At 39.0% G+C, this 23,652-nt stretch overlaps 1 protein-coding gene across 4 annotated transcripts; it reads left to right on the top strand.

Annotated features, from left to right (window-relative positions):
* The first annotated feature begins 1,538 nt into the window (after positions 1–1,538).
* Positions 1,539–16,146, top strand: SPIC (Spi-C transcription factor). Of its 4 annotated transcripts, none has more exons than XM_045084791.1 (7): positions 1,552–1,612; positions 2,648–2,759; positions 3,188–3,213; positions 4,329–4,422; positions 5,154–5,266; positions 7,794–7,902; positions 11,616–16,146. In XM_045084791.1, exons 3-7 carry the CDS (start codon positions 3,211–3,213, stop codon positions 12,041–12,043), a joined length of 747 nt encoding a protein of 248 aa, XP_044940726.1. In that variant the 5' UTR covers positions 1,552–1,612; positions 2,648–2,759; positions 3,188–3,210; the 3' UTR covers positions 12,044–16,146. The 4 variants fall into 4 exon arrangements, with proteins under 4 accessions (XP_012906969.1, XP_012906968.1, XP_044940726.1 ...); XM_004742970.3 differs by having other exon boundaries at positions 4,326–4,422; XM_013051515.2 differs by lacking the exon at positions 2,648–2,759 and having other exon boundaries at positions 1,539–1,612.
* Positions 16,147–23,652: the final 7,506 nt, after the last annotated feature.

Raw genomic sequence — 23,652 nt, 5'->3', positions numbered from 1 at the left:
AGAGAGCCCGATGCGGGGCTCGATCCCAGGACCCTGGGATCATGACCTGAGCCGAAGGCAGAGGCTTAACCCACTGAGCCACCCAGGCGCCCCCCGGCATTTCTTTTGCTCACTATTTCTTTTCATTAGATTTCAGCTCACACACACATTCCCTACTCAGAATTTTTGTGACCATTCATCATGACTACATACTCTCTCCCTATCACCTTCTCTTACCATTCTCTTAGTACTCATTTTCTAACACTTGCATAGTTTGCCCTGAAAAAGAAAAAAAAATCCTTCTCAATAGAACTTGTTCAAGGTTATAGTCCCTGGATACTACATAGTGTCCACCAGAGAAAAAAGCTCAGAAATACATACTTGTTTAATAAATGAATAGGATAGAACAAAGCGGAGGGCGTAGACAGGGAAATGGTACAGATTAAAACCTCATCAACATCAGTGATTACAGTGTTATACAGTCTTTACTATAACATCTACATTTCAGAAGAGTAGAAGTGTGTTTACATTTGCATAACAAATTGGGTCCAAAAAGTAGCCAGTCCAGAACAATACTCTCGTATCAAAGGTGAGCTCAGATTCCAGCAATGCAAAACAGAAAAGTCTCTCTCCCCACCCACGAGGTTTACAAAAAATTCTTACGTGGTTTTCCCCCTGGCGAAATGTGATATCTATTAAAATGGTAGAAGGCTGCAGTTAGGTAAGGTTGGTTCAGACACGTGTTTCAGAAAGGAAGTTACTTCTGCTGGGTCCTTGTGGATACTAGATCAGACCCTGATAGACAGGTAAAATGGAATGGGTAAGTGGGCCTGTGATGGACTGGGAAGGAAGAATTAGAGGTGGAGGGAGCACCCCACAATTTTCATCAGAGCCACCAAAATCCATTTCCAATAGAACTTTTAGCTAAGTAAGAGAACTGGACTTCTCTGCAAATCCGCAGCTTCAAGTGTATCCCAGATCACCAGGCATGAGCCATTCCTGACTGTTGGGGAGCCTCTGCTGGATTTAGGTATGCAAGGAAGACCATAGCAATGGACTCTACTTCCTGCTCCTAAAATAAATTGTGGTAAATGAGGGTAAGGTTGGGATGAGGAGCCGGAGGACAAGAGCGGGAACCTTTAGGATCTCTTAAGACGATGGGTAGGAGTGAAGAGGTTTGAAAGGGAAGAGGCCAATTTGGGAAGGCCAGAGTGAAGGTTGTTTATAGTCCCGGCAAGAAAAGCAATATAGGATCTAGAATCAGGGGAAAAACAGGAACAAAAAGGGATGAACGAGAGTTGTGCAGGTCAGAGGTTTCCAGTGTGTTTGCGGGGTCCAGAGGTGCTGCAGTTAATGCTGAGCGGGATTCATGGGGTCTGTTTGGATGCTTTTGGCCCAGGGGATATCAACTTCTACGTGTTTCTTCAAAATAATAGCCCCTGGAGTCTGTTGGCCGTATCATGAAATAGAAATCGTGAGTACACTGTATCTTTTAAAAAAAATCCCCTTTTGTAGCACTTCCTTAAAAACAGCTATTTAATGCAACTCTGCCAGTGAGTTCTTGACAGTTCTGTCTTAACGATTCTGATATTAATGAAACATCTACTTTGTAAAGAGCTGAAGTGTCTTCCTGGTAAGTGTTTAGCTTCTGATTCTCAAAATACCTTGTGCTAATTTTCTCCTTTGGCCTAAAGAATGTTTCTTGTATCAACTGTTCAGATACAAGAAAGATTAAGCAATTGAAGTAATCAATAGCGTTTTTGAGCTTTTTTTTTCCCTTTGGGTTTGCTACTTTTAAGAGTTGCGATAGTTGTGTTTTGTCGTGTATTTTAGTCCAAGTTATTTAAGTATTTGATTGAAAGTACACCATTCATGTATTTGCTGTAGTGCATATGAGTTGAGGCATAATTAATTGAAAGTTCATTGACTTGCCTTTTTACAAAAACACATATACTGATAATATTTATTAGGGATCATAGCCCAGGCAGTGATTTATGGGTTTTCTTTATTTTTTTTCTCTTAAGTTTTTGCTAAATTGTTCAACATTTCTCACATAGGAAGCTGTCTTCCAGCTTTTTTGAGATATAATTGACATAAAAGAAAGTGTAAGTTTAAGGTGGAAAATGTGATACTCTGACATGCAAATATATTATGAAATGGTAACCACAGTAAGGTTAGTTAACACTGTTAACCTCACATAGTTGACTTTGTTTTTAGCGATTTTTTTTTTCCTCACATTTTCTTTTAACTGACTGGTATAGTGATTTCGAAGAGCTGAATAGAATGTTAGTGTCTGATGTATTATACTGATGTAATTATTATATTGATGGATATGTATAATAGTGTATTGGATTAAATCATCTCTGTATTCTGTAGTGTTAACAGGCTCACTGCATTGGTGGGATAAATGATAATGTGTAAACAGTTGCTTGTGCTAAATAAAAAAATAAGCAATTATGCCCCCCCATGCTCTTTCTTGTTATGCAGATATGTTTTTAGTCTGCAGAATGTTAATCTTTTTTAAAAAACCATTTAATGTTGGTTTTTTTTTTTTTAAATCACTGTTTGTTTAGAACAGAATCTAACAGGGATTAGAAAGTAGATCAGGGTTCCTATCTTTTCTAGTGAATGGATGGGTTTTACAGGGTAAATTTTATTTGTAATGTAGATTCACATTTCAAGAGAGAGAAAGCCTTTCTTCACCAGATTCTCAGTAGGCTGACACGAGAAAGACTGAGGGGAAAAAACCCACAACATTATAAATGGAGAGCTATGCTAAGGTAAAAAGGTTTCTGATTTTCAGAATTTTTAAATAACTTTTCTTTTTAAGAATTTATTACACCCAATGTGAGGCTCAAACTCAAAACACCGAGATCAAGAGTCCCCTTCTGACCCAGCCAGTCAGACGCCCCTTAAATACTTTAATTATAAATACTCTTCTCAGTAATTTTTATTAAAACTCTCTTACAAGTTAAACAACTTTAGGTAATTAACCCTGTTGAGCTACTTTTAACATTTAAAAAGTTTTGTAATAATTAAAAAAAATGTTTGTAGGAAATTTTGTAAGAAGAAAAATGTGTACTCATTAAAGAGACTTCGGATGGTACTTTGGTTTTTAAATGGTATCTTCAGAAAATATTTTGAGTAAGAGCTTTTAATTCAGAGGCAAATTAAATACACTACTAATTTTTTTATTAATCTTTTTCAGAATTGCCGATATATTAATGAAGCATGGTAAGTTGTCATTTTCCAGTCTTCCCTTGGATGATTTGGAGGATGAGCATCTCTTGAAGGATCAGTATCCTCCATTTTGAAAGTAATCTGTGGTTCGGATTATAAGGGTATGAAATGGTTTGCAGAACCGTTTAATATGGGGGCACCTGTGTGGTTCAGTGGGTTAAGGGTCCAACTCCTGGTTGCAGGTTGGGTCATGGTCTGGAGGTGGAATCAAGCCCTGCATCGGGTTCCGTGCTCAGTATGGAATCTGCATCAGATTCTCCCTCCCTCCCCCTTTGCCCCTCCCTGCTCACACACTCTCTGTGTCTCTATCTCAAATACATAAAAGTTAAAAAAAAAAAAAGTTTAATTCTATGTCTCAGGGATATGTTTTTGAAATGAAGAGCATTTGCATTTTAAGTACCGATTCAGATTGTTCTGTGAAAGATAGTTCTTTTGTTTGTTCGTTTTTGTATTTGTTTTTTAATTTTTTCTTTTCAGCGTAACAATTCACAGTTTTTGCACCACACCCAGTGCTCCATGCAATACGCTCCCTCCCTAATACCCACCACCTGGTTCCCCCAACCTCCCACCCCCCCCCCACCCCTTCAAAACCCTCAGGTTGTTTTTCAGAGTCCATAGTGTCTCATGGCTCACCTCCCCTTCCAATTTCCCGCAACTCCCTTCTCCTCGCCATCTCCCCTTGTCCTCCGTGTTATTTGTTATGCTCCACAAATAAGTGAAACCATATGACAATTGACACTTTGCTTGACTTATTTCTTGATCCCTTTTTCCAAATCCGTCTCCTGCAATACAACTCCTACTAAACTTGTAAGAGAATGTTAAATACTGTTTCATAGAATGAGGACTGTTCTCTAAATACTAGATGTTACAGAGCAGTGGATTTCAACCAGGGTTGAGAGAGTGCTGCTGCCATCCAGTGAGTGGGTGGAGACCAGGGATGCTGCTAGATTTTCTGCCGGGCACACAACAGCCCCCTGCAGTAACGACTTAGCCAAACTCGGGTATCAGTAGTGTCGTGGGTGAGAAACCACCCTTTACAGTAGAAAGATGAAGTTCAATTGATAATTTCTTGATAATTTCATAACTTGAGGATTCTGCCTTTCTAGCAGTCCTGCATTGAACAAGACAAGCTGGGACAAGCCTTTGAAGATGCTTTTGAGGTACTGAGGCAGCATTCAACGGGAGATCTTCAATACTCCCCAGGTACAGTGTCAGTCAGCTGCTTTCGGTACATCAAATGCCTTCTTCATGACACAGACACACGAATAATTGTAACAGAGAAGAGCATTTTTATCTAGTGCATCTAAGGTTTATTCTAACAAGCGAAAAGCTTGCAGGGTTAAACCCTAGCTTATGTAAATTTAAAGTGTCACATATGAAAATGCAAAGAATCTAGAGAATGACATTCCACATAGGAAAACTAGCACATAAAATACTAGTACATAAAAAAAAATACTAGCACTATTAAGTATATCTGGTTGATATTTATCTAATAATTTTAACTGTTTGGAGTGGGCTTTTTGGTTATTCTAATTTATTTTATAGACCTTCCATACAGGAGATACTCTACTCAGGAGAATATTCTTTTCTTTGAGAGTAAATTCTTACTGTTCCTACTGTAGATAGTGTAGGTGAAGTATAGGTATCTTGCCTCTTGAGGGAACACATGATGTGGTAAGTTCCAAGATAAAAGAAATCATGGGGTCTCTGCTTGCAAGGAACATGTGCTCCAGTAAGGGAAATGGGATATGAAAAAGAAGACTGTGATACCAACATAATGCAATAAACACAGGGAAATACAAAGTTGTAGAGAACACATCATGAAGCAACCACATACATAAGTATATATGCGTATATAAACATACATACATTAGGCACACACACACAGTTATAAACTTTGACTTTTGGAGTTTCTTTCTCTGTTTTTAAATTAGATTACAAAAATTACCTGGCTTTCATCAACCACTGCTCTCAAGTCAGAGGAAATTCCACCTGCTATGGTATGCTGCCTACAGAGGAACCTGTCTATAATTGGAGAACAGTAATAGTGAGTACATGTACCAGTAGATCATCTCCCGGTATCAGGCAAATTCCCTCTTCACACCTGCGTTCCACTTGGTGTATGCCACTTGGTGTATGCTCGCTGAAACCCAGCTTAGAGGCAGCTGAGCAGAGAAAGCTCACAGACATCAGTGGTGTAAATTGGACCTCATGGGTGGTCCTTGGTAATGCTGTCAAGAAGGAAACTGCCGTCTGTCATTGCTTTTCACCCAGCATCAGGGTTTGAATGACTTCTACAAGGAGGTGTTTTTAGGGTTCTTATATTACTGCTTCTTGTCCATTTGGAAAATTGAAAAATAATATGGTTCCCCTAAAAGCCATAGGGCAAAGGCCAAACTTCCCCTGCATTCGCTTTACCTATAATCTTGTATTAACCTGTTCTGTTGCCCTTTCTAAACGCAGAGCTAGCTACATCCCCCTGTAAACAAAGTGTTCCCACCATTTATCTCTCTATTCATGTGTTCTTTGTATTACTACTTTTTTAAAAATTGTATTTATTTGACAGACCACAAGTAGGCAGAGAGGCAGGCAGAGAGGGGGGGGGGAAGCAGGCTCCCTGTTGAGCAGAAAACCCAATGTGACCCTGGGATCATGATCTGAGCTGAAGGCAGAGGCTTGAACCCACTGAGCCACCCAGGCGCCCCTCTTTTTTTTTTTTTTTTTTAAAGATTTATTTCCTTATTTGAGAGAGAGAGTGGGGCCAGGGGTAGAGGGAAAGCAGAAAGAAACTCAAGGAGACTCTCCTGAGCACAGAGCCTTGTAAGAGCCTGATACAAGGCTCAGTCCCATGATCCAGAACACATGACCTGAACCAAAACCAAGAGCGTTAAAAACTTAATGGACTGGAGGCGCCTGGGTGGCTCAGTGGGTTGAGCCGCTGCCTTGGGCTCGGGTCATGATCCCGGGGTTCTGGGATGGAGCCCTGCGTTGGGCTCTCTGCTCAGCGGGGAGCCTGCTTCCGCCTCCCTCTCTGCCTGCCTCTCTGCCTGCTTGTGATCTCTCTCTGTCAAATAAATAAAATCTTTAAAAAAAAAAAACCTTAATGGACTGTACTACCCAGGTGTCCCTGTATTGTTTTCTTAATGCCAGCTATCTTTTTTTTTTTTTTTAAGATTTTATTTATTTATTTGACAGAGATCACAAGTAGGCAGAGGGGCAGGCAGAGAGAGAGGAAGGGAAGCAGGCTCCCTGCTGAGCAGAGAGCCCGATGCAGGACTTGATCCCAGGACCCTGAGATCATGAACTGAGCCGAAGGCAGCGGCTTAACCCACTGAGCCACCCAGACGCCCCTCTTTTTTTTTTTTTTCTTTAAAAGATTTATTTCCTTATTTGAGAGAGAGAGTGGGGCAAGGGGTAGAGGGAAAGGAAAAAGAAACTCAAGGAGACTCTCCTGAGCACAGAGCCTTGTAAGAGCCTGATACAAGGCTCAGTCCCATGATCCAGAACACATGACCTGAACCAAAACCAAGAGCGTTAAAAACTTAATGGACTGGAGGCGCCTGGGTGGCTCAGTGGGTTGAGCCGCTGCCTTGGGCTCGGGTCATGATCCCGGGGTTCTGGGATTGAGCCCTGCGGCAGCGGCTTAACCCACTGAGCCACCCAGGCGCCCCAATGCCAGCTATCTTAATGTGGTGCAGTATAAATATGAAATGGTTTTTTTCTTTTCTTTCTTTTCGTTTCTTTTTTTTCCAGTCACTACTTTCAACCATGCTATGTCAGATGTCCTCTTCCTGACCCTCTAAATTGTTCCATTAGGGCCTTTCCACAAGACATTTCTTTGAACAGGGAATTTAGGTTCCAGCTTAACCTCTTCTACCTCCGCTTGGGGTTACCAGGTGAAATACAGCAGTATTTTTATTTGCTGAATCTGGCAGCCCTGCTTCCTCTTCAACTTCCAGTCCCTAGGACATATCCCAGCATCTATGGTTGGGGACTTCTTGCCTGCTGGGAAGCCTCTTACATGGGATATGTTGGGGTGGTTCAAGTCATCTTCATTAGATGACCCCATGAAGACCTACATTTGCTTTCTGAATGTAATGGTAAGAGTTCGAGCTGCTTCCGCCTGTCCCCTCTCTTGGCTGTGCCCTTCCTTGGCTGCCATCTTTCTCCCTTTGTTTCTTCTTGCCCAGATGGACATCCAACAGAGGAGTGAAAGCCCATCTTCCCCTTTGTGCTGGCACTTCAAGTTTGTACTAATAATTCTTCAAAGTTTTCCTTTCTCACTGGTATATTTAGGGATAAGGGAGGAAGCAAGTCCCTCCTCTTTCTCATAGGAAGGGGATTGTATGAAAGTCTTCACAGGGCCAAAGAGTAGCTTCTGCCCCTTGGTCTTCTCTCCATGTGGGCTTGAGGCTAGTTCTGCTCTGGGAGATAAATCTGGCTGCAGTTGAGGATTCTGCTTTTTAGAATTTGGGAGATGCTTAGCACTCTTTTTGTCCTCAGCTTTTGCCTTTAGCCATCAGCTGGGGCCACATGGAAAGTCCCACTAACATCCTGCTGCATTATTTATATAGAACAGTGCTGCGGACCTCTATTTTGAAGGAAATACTCATCCATCTCTGCCAAACATCCCTGAAAATCAGATGGTACAACCTGCTGTTCTCCATCAAAAGGGAGGAAAAGGTATGTGGATCCATCAGTCTTTTTTTAATTTAATTTAATTTATTTATTTGATAGAGATCACAGTAGGCAGAAAGGCAGGTAGAGAGAGAGAGAGAGGAAGGGAAAGCAGGCTCCCTGCTGAGCAGAGAGCCCAATGCAGGGCTCAATCCCAGGACCCTGAGACCATGACCTGAGCAGAAGGCAGAGGCTTTAACCCACTGAGCCACCCAGGTGCCCTGATCCATCAGTCTTTCTATAGGTAAAAGAACCAAATCATCTTCAAAGACACTTTAAAGGGATTTCATACCTGAATTTCGAACTGTGTTTGCAAAATACTCTAGTACTGTAATTAAGAATAATTGACCTCTGACAGGCTGAGCCACTCCAAGCCACTCATCTTGGGTGAGGATTCCCCTTGCTTCATAGAAATGTGAAGCTGTAGAGTGTCACTTCACTCAAGTAAATCTGTATTCATGAATAATGTGTCTATATTTGGGGTGTAGAAAGGGAAACTTTTCCATTAGTTGTTTTAGCAGTCTTAACACTAATTGTGAAGGGCTTGGTATGGAAGTTATTTTCTCCATTACATTTCCTGCAAATGAAGTTTCATCATAATTCAGTATTTCATAAACTTGAAATCCTGATTTCATAAATTTAAGCTGATGGTGATCTCACCCAACAGATGGGTAAAGTGATAAAGCAGGATAGTAGCCTCTATGTTGCCATATGTTATTGGATTGAGTACAAATTGGTACAAAGTTTTGAAAGGCCGTTTGGCAATAACTACCAAAATTCAAATGTTAATATCTTTTGACTCTTAGGGACTACATAACTGAGTGAGTGTGAACTCTGGGTTAATTGTGTGAGCCTGGGAAAATGACTTAACCTTTTGTACCACAGTGTCCTCATTCAAAGAACAAATAATGATAATTGTACAAAGATTGTAATGACTGTAAAAATTAAATGAGGAAGTCCATGTAAAGCATTACATTCACAGCTTGGCTCTGGATTATTTCTCATAATACTGTAGGGTGTGTGTGTGTGTGTACACATGTGTACCCAATATACATTAGGATGTTCCTTACAATGTTTGTTAAAGGAAAAGAATGGAACCTGTTTACTGCATCGGTATATAAGGTACAGAGAAGTGTAAGATGCATCATAATTTTACAATGAAATTGTTTTTAATGATACTTTATCACAGTTTCTAAATTATTTTCAGTAAATTTTTTTTGAAAAACTACTTTCGTTCCTATGTCTGCATCCTAGCATACTGTATCCTAGAACAAAATTTTAAATATTCAGCAATAATCTAGCAAGGGAATAAGGCATAAAATCACACACGTAAAATAAATCTGTATCACTGGATTTTTGTATTGAATATTGAACTATTACTAGTAGTAATTTAATACAAGGAGAATATTACTTCTACCTCTGTCCAAGTGTTTAGCTTGTCACTATTATTATTTTTTAACTAAAAACCTGTATCTTTTCTTTGATGTTTTATGGTGTAAAGCTTTGCCGGTATGGGACATAACACCCATAATTTTTGGTTTTTGAAGTTTCTTCTTCCACCTGAAATTTTGAAATTACTTGGGGAGTCATTATCCAGAGAAAAATAGTACACGTATAAAACAGAACACAGAGCTGTTAAAAGGCGTGAAGGCATATCTTACGTGTTGATAAAGAACTCTTTTTTTTTTTTTTAAAGATTTTATTTATTTGACAGAGAGAGATCACAAGTAGGTAGAGAGGCAGGCAGAGAGAGAGAGAGGAGGAAGCAGGCTCCCCGCTGAGCAGAGAGCCCGATGCGGGACTCGATCCCAGGACCCCAAGATCACGACCTGAGCCGAAGGCAACGGCTTAACCCACTGAGCCACCCAGGCGCCCTGATAAAGAACTCTTAAAGTACAGTTTTTGGTTTTAATCCTTTTTAATTCCATGATTTAAAAGTAGTAATGCACATTATTAAAAGTTCACAGAATTCAGAAATTCACAAGGAATAAGTGGAAATGTTCTTCTTTCTTTCCATGATATGTCCCAGAAGTAACCGTTGTTACTTCAACAGCTGAGTATTTTACCCATCTGTAGCTAATTTCTGATTGTTCTCTGACTTAATGATCTATTACTTACTGAAAAAGCAAAATAATATGATACCTCTGACATTTTTAAAAGATATGCATATGTTTATGTGCAAATTTTTTTAATTTTAAAAACACGTATGAGAATAGACTGGAATTTTACTTTCACTGTGCTTCTGTTTGAATCTTTTACTCTGAGCGCATGATACTTTTTAAAATAAGTTTCAGTACTTCTTTCAAAACTGAAAACATTTTAAAAGGTGAGGATCCATTATTGTTTGACCACTGGATAAGAGACAAAGTTTATTTAAGGCTGTGACTTTCAATTCATGATGTGTTTTTTGGTAAGTCCCTTTCATTTCTTAATTTGTAATTTCAAGATAATATAAAGCAAAAAGATAATCTTCTTAAAAACCTTTGAGGTTTTGGGATGAATGATGATTGATGCAAGAGTGTTACTCCCCAGAGACTGTTCAAAGCAGTTTGGGAATCCACTATTCCACACTCTCGAGGGGAAAAGGGAATTCGGCTGTGGTTATGTTAAGCTATTGGCAGATCTGATGAGGCATCGTATTTACAGGCCAATTCAGAAGTCACAAAATGGGCTGTCCCCCTTGGTTCTCTGTTAGGCCAAAGACATCCAGTCAACTGAACAAAAATCAAAGTAAATCCTCCTAAAGTTTTCTGTCTAGACATTATGAAATATAAAGGACTATATTCCGAAAGAGGGAAAAACTCTGGTAGTGCCATTTTATTTCACAGCAATGAAAAAATCATAGTACCCATTGTTAACTGCTCATAAATGATACCAGAATGTCATGAAGATGGCAGTAAAGGTGGCTTCTCCATTCCATTTTCTTCTGTCTGCTCTTTCTCGGGCACCTGGGTGGCTCAGTGGGTTAGGCCGCTGCCTTCGGCTCCAGCTGTGATCTCGGGGTCCCGGGATCGAGTCCCGCATTGGGCTCTCGGCTCAGCAGGGAGCCTGCTTCCTCCTCTCTCTCTCTGCCTGCCTCTATGCCTACTTGTGATCTCTCTCTGTGAAATAAGTAAATAAAATCTTTGAAAAAAAAATTCTCTTCTGCTCTTTCTCATTTCACATAACTAGGTAGAGCCACGGTTTTTGTCTTTTTTTTTTTAAATCTAAGTCTTCGATATTAGTTTCACTAACACTACTTTATATTTGAATACTATTTTGCATTTTTTAAAAAATACATTCACATTCCTTACCTCATTTGACTTAACTCATTTGAATAAAGCCCTTTCAAATGATTTGCTTTGTGAAAATGGCTTTTGAGGCTTCACTTTACTTAAAACCACTAAACTTCGCAGTTCATTTTCTCAGTTTTGTTGTTCTAAAATATGACCTGGAATGGGTAGTCAAGATTTAATTGCGAAGAAAGATCCCCTGACAGAGGGTAGATTCGGATAAAGAGGCATCAGGCTTCCGTTTTCCAGTAAAGGACAGTACAAAATTTTTTAAACATCCCCAACAAAGTATGGTCCAACTGAAACTTCAGTAGGGCCCAAAACAGATGTCTGACTTTGAAGTCCCAATGCAGCTTTTGAGTTTTGTAGCCACTCAACAGACCCTACCTGAGAATGTTCTTTGTGTGTAGCCACGGTGGAATATGACATTGTTTTTCTCCATTTTAGGCAGGAAGAAGCTCCGACTGTTCGAATACCTTCATGAATCCCTGTGTAATCCTGAGATGGCATCTTGTATTCAGTGGGTAGATAAAACCAAAGGCATCTTCCAGTTTGTGTCAAAAAACAAAGAAAAACTTGCCCAACTTTGGGGGAAAAGAAAAGGCAATCGGAAGACCATGACTTACCAGAAAATGGCCAGAGCACTGAGGAATTATGGAAGAACTGGGGAAGTCACTAAAATCCGGAGAAAGCTAACTTACCAGTTCAGTGAGGCCATTCTCCAAAGACTCTCTCCATCTTATTTCTTAGAAAAAGAGTTCTTCTACTCGCCGTATGTTCAACCTGAGCAAGGCTTTCTCAGCTTCAGTAACTGGAATGCAAATTATAATTGTCCATACGCTGATTACCATGAGCTAAGTCACCCTGATTGCTAAATACGCTATATTTCATGATTTCCTGACATCAGCAATCTGTACCAGTTTCAGGATTTTTCTCTTAAATGCTGGAGAGGGAAAAACAATGAACGTCATTGTTTCTAATCTTTTACTAAATGGTTTATAATCTATACAGACTTTGTGAAAAAAAATCTACCAGTGAACAACTTTTAAATGTCCAGCCCCATTTGAAAATACAAACTAAATGTCCTCACTCTTACTGTTTATGCAGTACTTCTAGGTAAACAATGCTAGTAGAGATGATTTGATCTATATAGATTTAAATGTTTTCCTGTCATAAACTCAGGCAAAAAAAAAAAAAGTCTAATGTATTATCTGATAGCTTTAGCGACAGCAAAATAATTGCACATGATAGTCTTCATGCTAAAGTACATTTATGACTTTCAAAACTTTATTTTCACTGCACTTCAGACTTCATGGTCTGCAACTCTGTGGCGCTAAAAAAATGATCTAAGGAAAATGCCACCTACCTTAATGATAGAACTCCAAAGTTTATACTTCCCACACATCATTTCCTGGCATCTCTGTGGTGGGGTAGATCCAGAAGCCAAGATTTCTTGCTATCCTGCCACTCAGCCACAAGAAGGTGCTCTTGCCTTGTTATCTCTGGTCTAACTTTGGAAAACTGGACTTCCTCCTCCCTTAAACTAGCCCAGCTAAGATCAGGCTGGGAAAATTGGAGAAAAAGATAAAAGGATAGATGCTAGCAGATAAATCCAGGGAGGAAACGGGACTTGAAAGCTATGGTTTATTCTGAGTATTCCATTAGGAATGAAAAAAGAAACCCTGTTTCTTAACTTCCTGCTTGGCAGATTGATTTGTATCCCATCTGTATTGCCATGATGGAGGAGAGCTTCCTAGACTGTATGGGCCATCTTCAGTCCAGGCCAAGAGCTTCCTGGAGCCCACCCAGTTTATAATTTGTTACCATTACCCTTTTTCTTTGTGTCTTTCAGGGATTCTTTAAAAATGGCAGACTAAATGAAGGTAATGATATTGGCTATCTGCACATGTAGTCTGGCCTTCTGGAATAAACTGAATGTTTGCATCTTTCCCAAAGTATGTTGAAACCTAATCCCTAGTGTGATGATTTTTGGAGGCAGGCTCTTTGGAAGGAAGAGCTCTCACAAATGGGTGTAGTGCCTTGAGAAGAGGCCCAAAGAGCTTCCTCGCCCCTTCTGCCTTGCGAGGACACATGACGGCCTCCTGTGAACCAGGAAGCAGGCTCTTAGAGACACCGAATGTGCTGGTACCCTGATCTTGGACTTCCCAGGTTCTTGAACTGCAAGAAATTTCTGGTTATAAGACACCCAGTTTACGGTATTCTGTTACAGCAGCCCAGAGGAACTGAGATGACTGTTCAATCATGCTAACCTTAAAAAGTAGGACCTAGCATTTATGTTCATTCTCTGCAAAGAAATACGCTCTGTAAATACAAATTTTACCAGACGTCGCAAAGAGGAAATGGTGAAGAGGTTTCACCACACAGCTCATTTGGCAAATAACTTAATAAAATTGTATTAACATTTTCTCTCCAAAGTCCTACCTACACCCAATGCCAGCTTGAAGGGTTCATCTTGCCAATTCTCCAAAAAGCCTCCAGTCAGCCCTGATTCCATCTGTATTCTGCAGAGTAGATTTCTCTTTGGCAGAAATCTGGGCTCTGCTTTTTACAAAAGTGGGCTGATCAAAAGCCATTTTAGTAGGTTGGTCCTTAAAGACCTGTTCATTCCTGCTGCTCAAACACTAAAACCTCCATACATTGTATGACACGTACCATACTTGAAACAGAGTGTTACTCCCTGTCACCACCCAAGGACCGGGGAGAGAGACTTGTTAGACTCTATTGTGGTCGGTCTTTTCCTGGTATATGGTATCCCAGTCTGTCCTTTGGTCACAGTCATCTGGCTGAATGACTCAGTTGAACTCTTCTCTGGTGAGCTGTGCTGTTAAGTGAAAGACAGGGCTGCTTCTGTTGTGAAACCTCAGTTCTATCAATGTGGATTTGTAAGTTTTATTAATACTTAACTAAAGTTTACCAAATACCTTACTGAAGAGCAATTTATTGGTTGGGCTCATACGGCGTTGTGAACTATGTCAAGTGCATCAGTGTGGCAGCATTAGTTACATCTAACCTGTACAGACTGATGGATACATCCACTTAACCATTGTCTAAATGATGATACAGCATCTCATAACTGGTTTTTCCAAAGCCCACCTTGAACATCGCTTGAAATGAATCATACAGTTCGTATCCTTCTGCATTTGCTTTTGTTCCTTTTAATATATTGATGTTCATCAGTGTTGCTGGATATGAGGAATTTATTATTTTTCATTGCTTTTAGTTCCTTATTTTTAAAGGACTGTGCCTGAAATCAATCTCTCAATCTCCAGAGTTTACAAAAATTATACAAATACAATTACGCAATTACAATTACACAGTTATAAAAGGGGCCCTGAATATTTTCAGATTCACATTGATTCACATGAATATTTTCATAGTCACATGTCTTATTATCAGACATGATGCCAGCCCTTCACGAGAGTTGGAGTGTTGTACACAGTCTCATAACCACAATTTATATTTAGATGTTTTGGTTCATATATTTTTACCTAACTCATGTATAATTTGGATGGAATTTCAGTGTGTATTTTGATGGTACAGGCTCTTGATAATGATACTGTAAAATAAGCTTAAAGCAATTTACTACTTTTTCGTGAATTGGTGAAAGTTATATTTTTGACAACTGAAAACCATTTCTTCCAAGTTTCCTGCCCCTCATTTCAAAGCTGGGGATACTCTGTTTGCCTTTGCAATATTAGTTTGGATTTGATGGGTGGCTGCTGCTTTAATTTAAACCTGGGTGGATTTTAAAAGCAGTGGGTAGTTACTTAGGAAAAAAAGGGGCTGCGGGTAGGGATTGTGAGTGCTTTGCCAGGCAAGCACAGCGAGGCATCCCATGAATATGTGAAATACACTACCTCAAGGAGTGTCGGGAGCAGCCCTAACTTAGCTTGGCCATGAACCAATTAAATAAAGGACTAAATGTGGAAGAAGAATGTAGAGCATCTAGGTTTTTTTCAGTAGTGGGCCCCAGAATCAGAAATCCGAATACAGAGAGCACATGAATGTATCCATGGTCAGATAAATGAACAATACATGTCAAAGAAATAGATGTGGTTCAAATACGAGAAGTTTGCAAATTATGCAAGAACAAAGCTTTGTACAACACTTGGATGTGCTATCAGAGAGAGCTTTATCTCCAACAGCTGTGGGAGTTCGTGAAGATTCTCTTTGATAAGCACACTCATCCAGGATTTGTAGTAGGGAATTAATCAACAAAAGGCTAGTGAGTTCATAGGCAGCTTAAGTGAACAATTTCCTGTAATCAACACTTTATAATGTAGGTGAACAAGTACAATTTTAACAATCATGCTTTACATAAGTAATTAAATTACCGTAATTTATGTGATGAAAGATGACATTTACAAGTTTTAGAGTGACTCTGCTACCTTTTGGAAAACTTCGTTTCTTATCAACTCTTAGTAAAAGGGAGACTTGTTGGAATGGGCTATGGGCTATGGGCTATGGGCTTCCAAGTAATGAAAGCCTTTGACTCAAACTAGTTTAAGAAAGAAAATTTACTGTCTCACAGATCAAGAAGTCCAAATGAAAAAGAGTAGGCTACAACTGTGATACATTATTGTTCTGGCTTTGTTTTCTGATGAGTCTTTGGTTATGCTTTCTTGCCATTGGCCTTATCCTCAGGTTTGCTACAAGTAAAGTGACTACTGCATTCCGGTTCTGTCAGCACAGCAATGTCCACCAACAGAAAGAGCCACTTAATCTAGTTCCCTCTTTGCAGTTGGGGAAATTTTCCAGAACCCCCCTAAAACATCTATTGTCCATACCTGCGATCCCTGCTCAATCCTGAGTCATTGACTGGCAAGGGAAAGAGACCATTGAGAATGGCTCAGACCAAATGGAATTTAATTCTGGAAGAGGAAAATGATCCCTTGAGTCCATGAAGAGAGGGATTAATACCTGAATAAAACTGGTGTTTTGCCTGAAAGGAGAGAGTAAAGATATTGAGTAGAAAACCAACAATGTTTGCTGTAGTCCACTTCTCTGATTGCCCGATATCTCTACATACACTTAAAAGGTGTTCAGGCCTTTGTTGAAATTATTCACGTACTCCCTGAGAGGACGTAATCTTAAGTTTCATCAGGTTACTACATGCAAGTCCAGGATTGTTGGGTAATGCAGTTTTAACACCATTTTTTAGTCATGGTAAGAGTGTCATCAAAGAGATAATTTATTGCACTCCAACAGTTCCAAGAGAGAGTATACATCTTGCCAAGGTGGCTTCGTGGAGAAGTACGTGGGTCAGTCATGAGGCAGATGGGAGGGGGACTATGGGCAAGAGGTTTTATTGTGGTTTCTGCAAGAAGAAATGGATGAGGCAGGTGAACAGGTTTAAGGTTGGCTGTTTTGAATAATTCAGTGGCCAAAGAGGCTTCCCCTAGTTGCCTGGTACCTGGCCCTGGGATGTTTAGGATGGGTATAGTGACCCAGGGTATGAGAACCCTACAAGAAAAGCAGTTGGGGTGTAGACTCTGGATTGATTGACTTGTGTTTAAAAGTCACACCCTAGGGAGGATTCCTGGAGGGGGGTGGAGAAGGTAACAAGGCAGGCAATTTGCCAAGGCAAGGTAACTCGGGCCTATTACCGGGTTGTCCAGAGCCAGGTCTGGCATATGCATGCAGGGCAGATGTTAAAGCATCAATTTTACAGAAGCTAGAAGCATGATTAATACAAATGTTCATTTGTCTCCTCTGATCCATTACTGTGTTTGCTCTTCATGGTTCAACAGTAGACTATAATACACAGTCTGATTGGGAAAGGGCAAGAGCAGAAAACCACTTCCCTATAACACATATATTACCCAGACTACACAGAGATGGTGAGACTCCTGCCTGGGAGAGGAGTGAGTCCCTCTCAGTCAATGAGGTTGAACGTCTTTCTACTCTACAGGGAATGCCCTTCATCCTGTCTTTCATGATCCCTGGTTCTGCCTCTTGGAATAATCTCCCAGTTTATTTTTCCTATGGTCGTTATCTGAAATAGGCATTTGAAAGATTTATTTTCTTAGTACCGAGGAGCAGTGTGTTGAGAAGTCTGGCATTTGCCAATTGCACATTTTCGCATTTGCTGCCGACAACACCCTACTTCCTGATACTGAATTTTGAACTCTTTGGGTTGTAGCTAGCTGAAATCAGCTTTGAAGCTTTACCTCACTGAAGTATTCACTAGGCTGCATTAAGAGATAACTGGCTTACAGAATTTCTGAGGAAGCTGGAAAGTAAGCAGCCAGACGTAAAACCCTAACCACTTCAAAGACCTGGCCAAGTGAGGACATCACATAACACTGCCGGTGTTACCAGTTACTGGATGCCTCAACTTACGTCATCTCATCTCACATGTCACTGAAAGAGCTACCATAGCAACACAATTGCCCCCAGAAACTATCTTGCTGCAACTGCCATTGCATTCAGAGATGGTTGTCTACCATTCCTGCTTCCATAAATCACTAGATTCCCCATTCAAATTTTGGGAAGGGAACAACTTCTTGGCTCATCCTTGGCCAAGTGTCCATACTTGACTGCAAAGAAAGCTAGAAAAGTGATTATCTGGAACTTTAAATTCTTATAGTGGGAGATTGTTTCTGCATCCTATCAAGACAAGGTCAAAAATTCCCCAAACATAGAATGGGGTTCAGATGCTGGCCAGCCAAAAGAATGACAAAAGTTCATTAGAATTTTTAACTACAGTAACAAGGATCAGAGCATGTATAGTTTAATTTTAAAGACCTTTGCCCTACCTGGCAAATCTCCAGAAATGCTCTTTGTTCTTAGTACTTTTGTGCTCATAGGAATTTAAATAGTCTCTAAACAAATTTTCCTTATCTGTCTGAGAAGGCAATTTCCACACAGTATGTAAATTATCCAAACATTAAATAACATTTTCACTCACATTTCTATAACTGAAACTAACGCAAGAAATTGAAGTCTGTAATTTCTAACTTTCACAATATGGAGGCTCAATTCATATCTGTTTTCCTTTGTTCAAAGCTCTCTTGTAATGTTCCAGTTTCATGATTTAATTTCATTGGGATTAAATTTGAAGAAGTCAAAATAATCAACCAGTTACAATTAAATAAGATAACCAATACTGATTTTTCCCCAAGAGCATTTTCTGGTTACCAAAGCTTTGAGGATAAGAGGGGGTACATTAGAAGTACTCAAGCTTTAATGGACCCTTAGAAGCAGTTCTCATTTAACGACATATGCGAATTGGTAGGTACTTACCTCTGCTTCTTCATCCTGTAGTTGGAATAATGCTGAGAAATACTCTTGCTGGTCCCTATTCCCCTATTGCTAGTTCCTGGAACCATTTCTCAAAGTACTAACTTTCACATTCTTGTCTTAGTGACAGTTTCTGGAGGAGGGGAAAGACCCAATAAGAGCCATTAACTGAATCAAGTTACTTATGACACTCAGTTGTATCGGTTCTGAATGAGAGCAGTGGACCAGAAGATAGAATTTACTAGAGTGCTAGCTAGTGTGTTTGCTATCTTCTCTTTCTTCCTTTCCCTTTCTCTTTCAGGCGGACTATACTATGAATCAAGGTGGGTGTTAGCACCCCCTTTTATAATACCAGAAGAATTTAAGTATCTTTTTCTGAGGTTATCTTGCTAATGAGTGTCCCATTGTCAGTCTGAACTCAGGTTCATCTAATTCTTTCTACTACACCATAATGGCCTCTGATGTAAATACTACGTTAAGCATGCATTAATACAGGTTCTCTCCTGTGTCACTCCTAGTTCTTCATAGCATTAGCATTTTGCAGAAAAGCCTTTGCTAAAATTATTCAATACTATTAACAAAAACCATATATAAAATAACCACCTACTCACCATCATTGTTGATGGGAGAATTTAACAGAATTTAAGCTTCAAATAGTTCTAAAAAGTTTATAATGGGAAACAGTAGTAACCCTGCTCTAGCCCTCTCTTCTTCCAGACTTGTTCACCGGAGGCAACCACTTCAAGTTTTTTGGCTATTTCTTTTATATTTATGACACGTCTAAATAAATGCTAGTGCTACTATTTCTTGGTTTCTCAACTTTAGATATTATATACTAACATTACTTGCCTGCACTTTCCTATGCTGGGCCCCCACTTAGAGGATATCAGTCTTCCTCTCATTTTGCTAAGGAATATCTTCAAATGACTCCTTTATTTATTTATTTGATTTATTATTATTTTTTAGAATGAGAGAGGGAGCAAGCAGGAGTTGGGAGGGCAGGGAAAAGGAGTGGGACAAAGAGAGAGAATTCTGAGCAGATTCTGCCTGCCGCAGGGCTCTATCTCACGACCCTGAGATCATGACTTGAGCCCAAACCAAGAGTGGATCGCTTAGCCAACTGAGCCACCAGTCATCCCTCAAATAACTTTTTAATATTATTTCACAATAGACTAATATTTTTAATTCATGTATATGTAAAAGATTTTCCTTTTATCCTTAGACTTGAATCATAGTGTGACTGGGTAGCGAATTAAAGGTTAAAAACCAGTTTCCTTCTGAATTTTGAAGGCATTTCTTCCTTATCTTCTACATTCACTGTTTTTTGTGACACTACAGGCCCTTGAGACAGTAGCTCCTTTTCTTTTCTTTTCTGAAACTTTGAATCCCCTTTTAATTCTAGGTATTATAAAATTTCTTAACTTGTGCCCTGCCATGGGTATCTTTAAAAATATCCCTAGCATTTATGGGCTCTTTTAAGCCTGAAGACTTAAGCTTTTCAGTTACAGGATATTTTTCTTGTTATTTCTTTGATAATTTCCACTCCACTATTTTCTCTGTCTCTCACTTTAGAGCTTCTAACCTTCAGACTCTGTGAATTGATCTTGTAAGTCTTTTTTTTTTTTTTTCTCTTCTCTTTTTCATCTCTCTTATTCTACTTTCTGGGATATTTCTTTAACTTCGTATTCTAATTCCTTTATTCCAATTAAATTTGATTTTAGCTATTCTATTTTAAATATCCAAATGTTGGGGCACCGGGGTGGCTCAGTGGGTTAAAGCCTCTGCCTCCAGCTCAGGTCATGATCCCAGGATCCTGGGATTGAGCCCCACATGGGGTTCTCTGCTCAGCAGGGAGCCTACTTCCCCTTTCTCTGGCTGCCTCTCTGCCTGCTTGGAATCTCTGTCAAATAAACAAATAAAATCTTTAAAAAAATAAATATCCAAATATTTTATCTTTTCTTCTGTTTCATTTTCACTGTATCTTGTTTTTATTCTATGGATGCATTATCTTCTACTATCTCCCCAAGGTTAAATATATGTTTTCTTCCATTTCCAGCATAATTTCCTATTTTTGTTCCCAAGAACTCTCCTCTATTTTTTTCCTATTTACTTTTCCTTCTGTCTTGTGTTTGTGATTTTCTTCAAATGTCTGGTGATTCTTGACTCTCCACTAATATGAAAGGCACTAAAAAGCATTTTTTTGGTGGAATTTGCTAACTATGGGCTTCACTTTAAGATTGTGTGGTTGAGAAATGGCTATTTCTTTAGGAAATCCAAATACTGTCACCTGCAAAGAAATCTTCCCAAGAGCAGTACGGCTAGGGGAGACTGACAGGCTCCTGCGGTTCTCAGAGCAGGTTGAAAAAGGATCTAAGTGTCTCACATTCGATAAGCAGATGTTCATTTAATATCAGTGTTTTTAGCTTCACATTTCACTCTACCCTCCAACCATAAATTGGAACCATTCTGATTCAATTTCTTCACATAATAAATTTATAATTTATTATATATGTAATATATAATCATATAATTTATAAGTTGGGAGAGTTACCTTTCTGGATGGAGGAACTGGAGATGAAACCACTTCATTTAAAGACTTCCAACTAATTACTTGTTTTCAACCCTAAGTTGCCTTCCACTTTCTATGCTACCTGTTGCCTCCAAATCCTAAACTTCTCAGAGGCAAATCAGCTTGCTTCTTAAGTTTCTCTTTCTGTATATATATGATTTGAAATTGACTCTTCTTGGTCAAGGCAGCTACTACCTCTCCACTGGATCATTTGTGGGTATATTTCTTTTCTTTTTTTTTAAAGATTTTATTTATTTATTTGACAGAGAGAGATCAGAAGTAGGCAGAGAGGCAGGCAGAGAGAGAGAGGAGGAAGCAGGCTCCCCGCCAAGCAGAGAGCCCGATGCGGGACTCGATCCGAGGACCCTGAGATCATGACCTGAGCTGAAGGCAGCGGCTTAACCCACTGAGCCACCCAGGCGCCCTGTGGGTATATTTCTGTTGCCTATTTTTCCTCTTGGTCCCAGTTTTTGGTATGTCTGGTAATTTTAAAATGAATGCTAGATATTTCTTTTTATTTATTTGTTCAACAGATAGAGATCACAGGTAGGCAGAGAGAGAGAGGAGGAAGCAGGTTCCCTGCTGAGCAGAGAGCCCGATATGGGGCTCGATCCCAGGACCCTGGGACCATGTCCTGAGCTGAAAGCAGAGGTTTTAACCCACTGAGCCACCCAGGCACTCCATGAATGCTAGATATTTAATATGAAAAATTACACACCCTGAATGGTCTTATTTCCTTCAAAGAGATTTTTTTTCTTAGCTTTGGTTAGAATATCGAATATAGATTAGATCTATAGATCACCTCAGGTCATTCAGGGCTTGAGCCAATTCAAGACTGAGTTTCAATCTTTATAAGATAAAACCTATTCTTTTTAACACTATTTCTTAGAGTATAACCCTGCACATGTGTTATACTTAAATTTAAATTTTTTACTTTGAAAAATCTATTGACTGATTTTAACAAATAAATCAGATGAGAGTTTTATAAACATATGTTTTTGAAACTGTATATTTACTTCCCAGGAATAAAAGGAAATGTATGATGTTGGAGGAACATGGTGTTTAGTTAAGGATCAACATGCTACTTCATTTTGGAGAACAAATTCTATGCAGAGATAAGAAAAATCATTATTTTTTTATTAAAACAAACTTGAATGCATTAATGATAGAACACAGTATTTCCATTAATTTTATTTATTTATTTATCTATTTATTTATTTATTTATTTCACATATAATGTATTATTTGCTTCAGGGGTATAGGTCTGTGACCCATTGATTCTTATACTAAGTCATAAAATGATTTTCCATTTCTGCAAACTGTTTCAGTTTACGTACCCCAGAAATCATTCTCCTTGAACTTAAGTGGGGAAGTTTGAGAACAGTGATTGCATCTAATTTACTTTTTCCTCCTTTCTTATTGCTATAATGGCCAGGAAATTCATAACAAAACGTCATAAACATTCAATAACAATCAGTCCCTTTCATTTATTTATCCATTTAACACTCTAATTCATAAGCCTGATTTAATTATCCATCTTTTTTATATGTTTATTTATTTTTCTTATCTTCATTTATCAAGCACACTTTTTTTTTTTTTTTTTTGAGAGAGTGAGCTCTCAAGCGGGGTGGGGAGGGGTAAGGGGAGAAGGAGAGAGAATCTTAAGCAGGTTCCATGCCCAGCACAGAGCCCCACACAGGGCTCTATCTCTCAACCCTAAGATCATGACCTGACCGGAAAACCAAGAGTTGGATGCTTACTGACTAAGCCACCCAGGTGCCCCTATTAAAGACACTTTCATGTGTACTTATTGCTTGCTTCTTTATAGCCTTCTTGGGTAGATTGGGGCATAGACATATCTATCTATCTATCTTTCTATCTATCCACTTATTGCATTATTTTATTCATTGCCTTTTTTTTGGTAAGCTACCTTTGAGTTTTCCTTGAAAGACAGTGACATGACTTACATACTTTGTGTGGCACTTCTACTAAAATCACTGGGAAATCAACCTAATCTAATCTAAGGAGCTTAGACAATGAACATAAGAGACATTAGTGTATCTTAGGCTATTCAAATGGATTTATTATATTGCTGTACTTTAAAATATGTAAGGTACTTTAAAATACAAGGAAAACCATTATTTGTATGCATTTGGTTAGAGGAAATTAGTATTTCTTTTAGGTTTCCTTATGTAAATTTTTTCAGAGGCAAAAACAACTCAACATTTATTATGGATATTTTTAGAAGCCTTATATGTAGGGACTACATGATATCAGGATGATGTAAAAACATTTTTGTAGAGCAAGAATATCCTATCATGTCCCCTGAGTGACAGAATGAATATGTCATTCAAACTCATAAAAATATTTTTGCTATCTTATTACCTCCATACTGAATAACTTATTCAGCTTATTTGACTTTGGGTCCACGGTCACACAGCTAAGAAAAGGCAAAGCTGGAATTTAAGCCTAGACTGTCTGACTATTGAGACTCTGATCTTAACTACCATGCCGGTACTAGAAAAATCGATTAAGTCATTAGGCCTAGGAATAAACTTGGAAATTTAATTTACTAACCTTACATAGAAACATTTCTTTTCTGTTGATTGTGCCAGATTTTCAGCCTAAAATGCGTTATCATATATTAAGATT

This window comes from Mustela putorius, unplaced genomic scaffold (assembly GCF_011764305.1).
Source record: "Mustela putorius furo isolate JIRA1106 unplaced genomic scaffold, ASM1176430v1.1 tig00000788_pilon_pilon_pilon, whole genome shotgun sequence".
In the NCBI taxonomy this organism is placed as follows: domain Eukaryota; kingdom Metazoa; phylum Chordata; class Mammalia; order Carnivora; family Mustelidae; genus Mustela; species Mustela putorius.
This window is presented reverse-complemented; position numbering and strand designations above follow the sequence as displayed.

Bases quoted from the DNA above. Each gene is read 5' to 3' on its own strand.
- SPIC (XM_013051514.2), top strand. The intron at 4,423-5,153 runs GTACAGTGTCAG...TTTTTAAATTAG, and splicing joins AGATCTTCAATACTCCCCAG to ATTACAAAAATTACCTGGCT. The intron at 5,267-7,793 runs GTGAGTACATGT...TTATTTATATAG, and splicing joins ATAATTGGAGAACAGTAATA to AACAGTGCTGCGGACCTCTA.